Source organism: Bemisia tabaci, chromosome 4 (assembly GCF_918797505.1).
Source record: "Bemisia tabaci chromosome 4, PGI_BMITA_v3".
Classification (NCBI taxonomy): domain Eukaryota; kingdom Metazoa; phylum Arthropoda; class Insecta; order Hemiptera; family Aleyrodidae; genus Bemisia; species Bemisia tabaci.
In genome coordinates this window covers 36,456,268-36,465,596 of record NC_092796.1, presented here as the reverse complement: position 1 = coordinate 36,465,596, position 9,329 = coordinate 36,456,268, and the positions used below count along the sequence as shown (strand labels likewise).

At 38.6% G+C, this 9,329-nt stretch overlaps 1 protein-coding gene across 1 annotated transcript in view; it reads left to right on the top strand.

Annotated features, from left to right (window-relative positions):
* The first annotated feature begins 480 nt into the window (after positions 1-480).
* The window catches only part of LOC109031528 (metal cation symporter ZIP14), a 28,133-nt gene continuing 19,284 nt past the window's right edge, over positions 481-9,329 (top strand). The window contains exon 1 of the mRNA XM_019043089.2: positions 481-890. Within this exon, the coding sequence (XP_018898634.2) occupies positions 729-890 (162 nt within the window). The 5' untranslated portion in view covers positions 481-728. The remainder of the gene's footprint in view (positions 891-9,329) is intronic.

Genomic DNA, 9,329 nt, shown 5'->3' with positions numbered 1-9,329 from the left:
GGTTTAACATAGGTAGCTCCACAAGAGCTGGAAAAATTCCTGTGCGCACTTTACCTTTAATAAATGCAAAAATTAAAACTACTGATCAAACTCATTGAAGTATGGTTTGCCACAAATGGTTCATCATTAATTCCAAACACATTTTGATGATAAAATAGAATATTAAAATTAAAAAAAAATAATTTGAATACCAGCAGTAAAACACATGTATTGTGCAGTGACACGCTAACAATGTCCACTAAAGTCAAGAGAGTATTCACTGTTTAATTGCTAAGTACGTGAAGTACGCAGTTTCATGTTTTTTTCTAAAATGAGCCAGAAATAGTGGTTCCTTTACTGCAATGGTCCAATTTTCAATTCTCCTGATTCGTAAGAAATTTTCGAATTTCTATCTTCGTCACGAGAGGTGAAAAACGTTCATTTTGTAAGCAACGTGGCAGCGTGGAGTGATCTGCGCGGGAGCTCTGCGCAGTAAACAAACGGGAGCCGGACGGTAACCTAACCACAAATGTGGAATTCGGTCGTCGTGGTGAGACTACGTCGTGTCACCTTTTCGCCGATTTTCCATTTCATTACGAGTTTCCTCTCGATTTCCTTCATCATCAGCCGATGAGTTCTATATCGTCTTGCCGGTGTACCGTCCTTACCTTCAAGTGTGTGAGGTCCGCGTCCTGATCGACCTTGTGTCATGCTCAAGCCAAAGCTAGTGCCGGAAAAGTACGATCACAATGAATTTGAGAAGTGTTAGTTTTTGTAGTGTTTGTGTATTCCTCCTATCGAGCAGGAGTCTAGCTGCGGATTCGCACTCTAATTCCACCAGTGTTGATGTTCAAAAGTTATGTGACGCTTTGAATTTGTGCAATGGAACGGACAACTCGAATGTTGCGGAGGTAAGTTAACGATCATAGTTCTTAACTATTCTGGTTCTGACCGTTGGTCATGCAGGACACTGTGCATTAGAATACATCACACCTGATGCCTCATATAGTCCAGATTGTATGTGTAGCTTTAACCGCCATGGCTCCACTCGCACCACAGAGTTTAGACCCATGAGAGTCCACGCTAAGAAAATACACGTACTTGCAGAAGTGCACTAGAAGAACGTCTGTCTTCCATTTAGACTGAGGGTGAATACAAGAATCAAGATGGCAAGTCTGCTATTACAGTCTGAAAGTGCATATACTTACTTGACCTGGACTGTAGCTCAACTGACCTTTATAGTGTTTCAGGAGTTCCTTTTTATCAGTTGCGATTCTTGCTAGAGGTAGTGACCTGGGGTACGTTCATTTAAATGTATGTGAGGAAATCAGACTGTGTCACCCAGATATTGTCACATTCAAAATTGATTAAAATGGTTCCTATGCAATTGTTATCAACTTAAATGAAACGGCATAGTGTGACAAATGTTGAAACTATTTCTTGCCATGTTGGCAAGATATGATAAGGCATGGCCCTGTCTGCACTTATTGCATAATGTATCAATTTCATGATGTCTTGTTGTCCTGACATATATTCGAACTAAGAGCCCATTGGTTCTTAAATGTGTCAAAATTTTAAAAGCCAGTCATATGTACAGGAGAACTGGGAAATGAAAAGACTGGACCAATGTTACATCAAGAAATAGCACCATTCAACAGCAATTTACCTGCCAACCAATTGGTCAATCGATGGTTGACGCATACAGGCTGATGTAACTTGTGTACAATCTTTTCTTTCTCCGTTTTATTCATGTTGTGAGGAAGGAAAACCAGCGTCCAATGAATAATTTATTCTAATCTACATATTTTAAAAAAGGACGTGATTTCTTGTACCAATGAGGTCTAGATGTTTATCAGGCTGATTCTTGTGGGAGGGTGTCCACAGGGAAGGATATGTCAGGGACTTTGATTACTGTCTGGAAATCCGGGATAAGACCAGAAATTTGTCGGCTAATTTTGCTTGTCACTGCCGAATCTGTTGACTATCAAGCTGGCATGGCTGATAAAAAAAACTCCGTACCTATTTGCTGCGATATTGAGGTGAATCACGCATAAGTTTTAATGTTCCTACCAAACTGCTGAAAATTGCTCTATTTTTTTAATGTTCTCGGAAATTTTCTGAAGAATTTTTAATGAATTAACACTGATTAAAGCGGACACCAAGCGCGCAACTACATATATTCGAACTCCGGAGCAGTCATGTGGTTTCATGCGGAAGGAAAATCTTAGCGTTCTGGCTTTTTCAAATCGTTGTTTCTCAAAAGTTGACCTTTTTCGGTTGAATTTTATCACTTAAAGGAAATTTTTAGGAATTATATTTAAGGCTTTGTCCCCAATCCCTCCTTTGGATTTGGCAATACGTCTTTTCCCGCACAAAGGATCGTAACTCCATTCCAAGGTTGCAAAATTGACTTAAACAATTAAATTTTTTTACAAGAATATACCTAAGCATTTGTAAAATTTTTGTCCAAAATTTTTCTAATTTTTGCATGAAGTCATGAAAGAATTACTTAGTGAAGGTTTCAGTTAGAAATTTCCAAAATATTCCTGGTAAAAATGCAATTTGCGAGAGGGAATTTGGCAATATTGGAATGCGGTTCTATGCCGTGCTAAGAAAGAACGCCGTTTGAACATTCAAGAGTTGCCCCATTTCCTTCGATAAAATGTTCATTTTTGAGGAGACTAATGAATATTTTCCTTTAAAATTTTCAGGTTTTTTCGGTGGAATTGCGAGCATTATTATTTGAAAAATTGAAAGAAAAATATTCATAAGTTAACCAGAAAATTCGTGTTTTATCAAGGGAAATTTGGCAGCGCCTGAAGGTTCATACGGCGTTTTTCCTTAGCACCGTAGTTATGTCCTTTCTTGAGGGAAACGATAAATATTGACGTCTCTGACCTCCCAACTTCAGAAATGAACAATGGATCGTATTCGATACATCAAGCAGTCGAGATCGTATCTATATCGATTGGTTCAACATGTAAATATAGCCTCAAAAGTCAATCGGGTAATCTGTGGGAACGGGTTTTTTTGTGATGGATTTTTTATTTTTATGAGTACCACATGACAATGAAAAGTGAATTTGTTTGAAACTTAATCTTTTTCAGCTTTTCTAACTTACACTCTAAAATTTTTGTTTGAGGTTATGTTCTATTTTATTGAACCATTATCGAGTACGATTCATTTCAAACGAGCAATGCCCCGGTGGTTCCCGCCGTTTGAAAACAGTTGAGCCCAATTAATTGGCCCAACTATTTAGAGAAGACGCTGGCCCTACAACCAATTATTGCAGCTCGTTACTTACGATATTAATTGACACACTGTCTCGTTGCGTCGTCTCTCTCTTCCTCCTCAGCGCCCGAAGGACTCGTATCAAAACAACGAAATTACCACTCCAACAAAAATGCCACATGTTATTGCAAATGTTTCCAAATTGGCTTCAGTTTTTAAGGAATCTTATGAGTATTTCTACTTGAAATTTTCCGGATACTGTAGATTAGGTAAATCAAATTTTAAAAAAAATAATAATTGATTGGAGCCGGACCACGGTTATGGCCTGGTTACACGATTAAATCTCCGTCAAATTCCGATCAAAATGATGACCAAGATGGCGGTCGAGAGTTATCCAGATTGATGAGTAAAATTAATTAAAACAGCGTGTTGATTGAAATAAACATGAAATAAGCACGGTTGTGTGGAAATCAGATGAGATGAGCCCCACAGCTCCATCATCTACCATCAAATTTTTGCAAGCCGCAGAAGTTTGATGGTAGATGGTGCGCACCAGTCACCATTTGATCGGAATGTGACGGGAATTTGATCGTGTAACCAGGCCATTAGAAATGTTTATTCACCGTTTAAATGTTTAAGTAATACATTGTACGAATGCATTTCAGAGACATTTATACTCCATCTTCAGCGTATACAACAATGTAAAAAAACTGCAGATTGTTTATGTTCATTTTTGCGATGTTTCGCATTAGGTTATGATGTTTACAGTAGACTCTGGATTATCCGGCTTCGTATTATCCGGACTCTGGATTATCCGGCTTCGTATTATCCGGACTCTGGATTATCCGGATCGATTTTGCAACCATGTAACTACGTACGCATTCCGATAAGTGAGCGGATCCACGGAGAAGCGATCGCAAGGCATATTGGCGCCTGCAAGGCTGAAGGAATACTTCACGCATTGCGCCAAACAGTGAGGTCGGCGTGGAATGCATTAGCGCCTACTAGATTGTATAAATACTTCTCGCATTACCCCAAACGCAGTGCAGTCGGTTAGTTATAGCCTAAAACGCACATCAGCGGCTACAAGACTGTATGAATACTTCACGCATTGCGCGCTTTAATCGTTGTATTGTAATTTATCGTTGTCGGCTACCATTTACAATCACCATTGAGTCGTTCAATTTGGCGTTAACCTTTTAAATTCGTGTTGGTATGTACATGATGTATATATAATAAGTATACTGTGGTGTTGGTTGGTGGTGTTTGTGTTTACCATTATTATCCGGATTGTTTTTTATCCGAATCGGGCCCGGCACCAATTAATCCGGATAATCCAGAGTCTACTGTATATCCAGTTGAGGCTTGGCGAGCCGTTAGATATGTGGTGAGTCACATGATGCGTAGTTTTCTCAAGATTTTAAAAAAATAATCGATAGGAGCGGTACCACAGTTGGAAACGGTGCATAAACATTTCTAACCGTGGACCAACTTCAATCGATTATTATTTTTTAAATCCTGGAAAAACACGCATTTTGCGACTCCATGCATAATTAAAATGCGTTGAAAAATTGGAAAAAAAGGTTTAGGTACAAGTTTCTCTCAAATTATGTATTTTATCGAAAGAAATTTAGTAACTCCTAAAAGCCCTTACGACGTTCTTCCTTAGTCTATGGCAGTGCAGGCAGTAGTTGAGATTTCAAAAGCTATTACGCAACTAGACTTAGGCAGACCCAAGCAAGTTAAATACAAAAATTAGGACGAAAACATACTATTTCCTAAGTGTTGCTCTTCTTAATTTTTAAAAATTCCGGGAATTTTTAAAAACTTTTTTCTACCCACTGATTATTTTCGCGATTCCCTTTTTCGTTCGCAGTTCCGTTTAAGAATATTTGAAAGAAATCGATCACACATATTTAAACGACAATTTTGTAGATTTTCCCGAAATTTAGGAAAAGTTTAGGCAGTTCATTTTAATCGTATACCTACGTCTCAAACTATGGATTTTCAGCACTATCTCCGATCGCGTGCCATTTTCACCGCTCCGAGTTTCTCAGAAATTTCAAGTACCGAGCTTCGAGGTATTTGTCCCAAGTGCTGGTGTGAGTCAACTGTCTTTCAGGCCAGCGCACAAACAGACTCACTTTCCAATAAGTCGCAATACTTTCATAAAATCCCGCGCGATGCGAAGAAAATGCAGGTTTCAAGAGCCGTATCTCATCCCAAAATAATCGATTTTTTACTCATAGAATTTCTTTTTTTTTGGCGGGGGGGGGGGGGCGGTTTTTACATAATTACGCATCTCTGAAAATTGCGGAGCGTGCACACAGAAAAAATCGTCTCCCACTGACTAGCACCACGTGCACGTGTATTTATTCAAATTCTATTTTCGTCTCGCTAACTCCCGACGGTTGGACTTTTTTTCAATTTTTTTTTCTCAAAAAAAAAGGACAAAAATCTGCAATGACTACGTGTTTAATGTAAAACAGAAACGTGAAAGAGTGCATTATTTCACAGATCTGAGCGGTGAATCTGCATGTTTCTAAGCTTGCGCACCTAAAATTTTAATAACTTTGCCTTAAGTTGGACTTTAAAAACGGGGTAGCATTGGGACCCAGGGGTCGAATTTTTTTGGTTCTTTCACATAGAACACATAGAAGTGCAACATTCATCGATGAGTCCAAACCTCACCATCGGCCATTCAGAGAGAGAGAGAGAAAAAAAAGTATATTTAAGTACAGTGGAAGGACCAATTAAATGCGGCCCCTGTGCTTTTCGAGTCGCTCATTCGAAGAAGGTGAAATGAGGGGCTTGGAGGACAAGGCGCATAAGTGCGGTTTTTGAAAAAATTGAGTTAATAATGATTTCAAGTAAATCTAGTCCTGATGCTCATTTTGTGAAAAATTAGCTCCCAAATTCCAATTTGTAAGCATCAAAAAGTCAGATCGAACTTGTTCTCCGCCATAAGGGTCCATGTAATTTCGAAACTTAAAACGCGTATTTCTCGAAATAGCAAAATCTGCACTTATGCGCCTTCTCCTCCAAGCCCCTTAAATATCATAGGGACCCTGCACTCATGTTTCTCTCTCAATATAAGGTAGCCCTCTCTCGAACTGTTTTCAATCAAAATTCAGCGTAAACAATCGACATGGGTAATCTCGAAGATAAGTGCGACGGGCGATGCTCTGTTGCGCACATTCGTTGCGTGACTTCTTGATCGCCGTAATGTCGGCTCCCGTTGAAGTAGGGTGATCCTTGTTGAGTATGGGTATCCCGTCCAAGTGGTCACGAGATTGAAAAGCTCATGCTAGGCGCGCCATCAGCCAATGGGATAAGGGGTAAGGAAATGCTGGGGGAAAAAGGAAGAGATGGAAAGGAGCAAGTTCGGTTTCGTTATCAACTTTCCGGTGATGAATACCTGGGGAGAATCTTCCCAAGAGGCTTTCTGAAAGAATTTTTTCCATGTGCACGTGTGTCAATCATTGAATTTTAAAACACCTGGATTTTCAGGGAATTTCGCGGGAGGTCGGGGAGATTTTTCATTTGAGGAGACCACACTAAGCGCGAGGCTCACCTTTACATAAATTGCCGAGGGATTTTCTTTTTCCTCCTCCTCCTCTTTCTCTTCCTCCTCCTCCTCTTTCTCTTCCTCCTCCTCTCTTCCTCCTCCCTCTCCCCCTCCTGCTCTCCCTCTTACTTTCTCTATTTCTTCTTCTGAGTTCAGGAAAAATTACCAGGGTGTCAACAAGTCCGGAATTTCCGGAAATAGTACTGATTTTTTAAGGGCGGTCCGGAAGTATTGAAAAAGTGCGGAAATTCGGCAAGACGTCCGGAATTTTTTTCATTTTTTTTGGCATTTTTGTCGCAAATTGATAAAGAAATTCCAATTTTGGAAATTTTTGGAAATTCGTCAAATTAATGGAGGTACTGAAAAAGGACTGAATTTTTCTGTTGAGGAGGTACTGAATCTCTTGCGAATGTACTGAAAAAGTACTGTAAAAGTACTGATTTTTGGCCAGCATGTTTTAGTAGACACCCTGATACGGAATTCTGCGAAAATTAATTTTTTTTTTTTTTTTTTTTTTTTTTTTTTTTTTTAATCCTGTCATAAATATACACCCGTGATGTGAAGACCTGTCATAAAGATGAAATACTAAATTTGTGACGTCTCTTAGGAAAATACACTCATGCCGCGGTATGTGCGCGGACTACAAAAAGATTCATCTCCCTTACTCGCCGACAACCCCACAGAATTTGTTTTTTAATTTCAACTCTTCAACAGATCTATTTTAAGTGATGCACTCGTATTAATAATCCTCTGTTGAAGAGCATGGAAATCCTTCCTTGTGCGTACGTAATTTGTTTGTGTGTGACAGTGCTGTTGTGCTAAGGAAGAACGGCGTATGAACATTCGAGAGTTGTCAAATTTCCCAGGATGAAACATGAATTTTGGACAGAGTTTATGCATACTTTTCCTTAAAATTTTCAGATGTATTAGATTAATTAGCGAATAAAACTGTCTGAAAATTTTAAAAAAATATTCACCATTCACCCGGTAAATTTGACTTTTATCGAAGAAAATATGGCAACATTTAAAGGCTCAGGCGGTTTTTCCTCAGCACGGCAATATGAGTATGTTTGTTATTCTTATGCCCATCGTTCTTAACCAGAAACGAGGAAAGATATGGAAACTGTCGACCTCTCTAAGTACTGTAAATAAACGCTATTTTTTATAAATACATATTGTATTTACCGAAGATAATCCGTTACGGTTTAGCGATGCGAGGAAATGAAATTGTGTTAAAACCCAATATGTCCATTTTCTAATGAGCTCTGAGATACATAAAGATGTACGCGTATCAGAAAATGGGCATGTTACATTTTAATACCAAACGATGATTAAAAATAAAAGGCGCAAAAAATTATCAGGATCAAATGAGTGACCTTCGAATTACTGATCGACGATTAGTTTTTCAGCGTTGCTCTTTTGTATGGATTTTCATTTGTAAATCCTATCATCCAACGCATAATTTTTTATCTGAGACCAAATCGCTGAATAAGTAGAATCTCTTTTTTTTACCATCACGTTGATTAATTGTCAATTACTCAACAGCACTCATCAATAGAATATTGCTTGCGCAAATGTATCGCAGTGGCTTGAGTCATCTGTCGCATGTTTATGCTTACATGTGTAATTTTATTTGTCGTAGAATCAATTATTTTGTGAAGAAAATTCCTGTATGTATTTAGTCGGAAAATGTATATTTTAAACGTGAAAATAGTCGTTAAAATTTGTCCTTAAGATTGAATCTTAAAGAAAAATTAAACTTCAAACCTCTGCCTCGCCTGAAATCAATATTTTTAATGAATTTAAATGGAAGAAAAATAGTATTGCCAACTTGTACAATTGCCGCTGATGCGACTTGGTTTTTTCTGTTACCTTGTTTCGATAAAAAAAAAAAGAGCGTGTAAAACGCTTCTTGTGCAGAAGTAAAGATCCTAGAAATGCGGGCATCTCCGATTTCAAATAAAAAGAAAAAGAAAAAAAGGAAATGGATTGCAAGCAAAATTTGACGGGGAAAATGATTCCATCAGACTGGTCGGTCCAAAAACAGCATCCGATCTCACTCAAAGCTCTCAAAGTTTGAACTCTGATGATGGTAGTCAAGCAAAGAGAGGTTGACAATTTGCATCCCTAAAACGGCATTAATACGTTGCGACACTCGAATCTTCCATTCTGATTTGAGCGTATCGTAGCATGTAGCGATGCTGCTTGTCAACATGTAAATGTCATGCAGTTTCCGAGGAATTAATGTCAAGTTCAAGGATGTTTCAACGCCTGTCGAAGCTCAATTCGGTTGTTTCTGACGTTGCTAAGTTCATGCCGTCATTTTTTTTCTTCTTAATTTATTCCAATGTGCCCCTTGTAAACTTCAGCTAGAACAAAAAGAAGAGTTATTTATTACAGAATTTGGGTCAAAAATCACGATCAGCGCATCGGAAAAGCCTGAAATACGCTGCCGACTTTTTAATCCGCGTTATTAGAAATATGTGTTTTCTACAGCTTCCCGCTTTAAAAACGATACCACGGCACAGGTGACATCAGTGGCGTGGCGTGC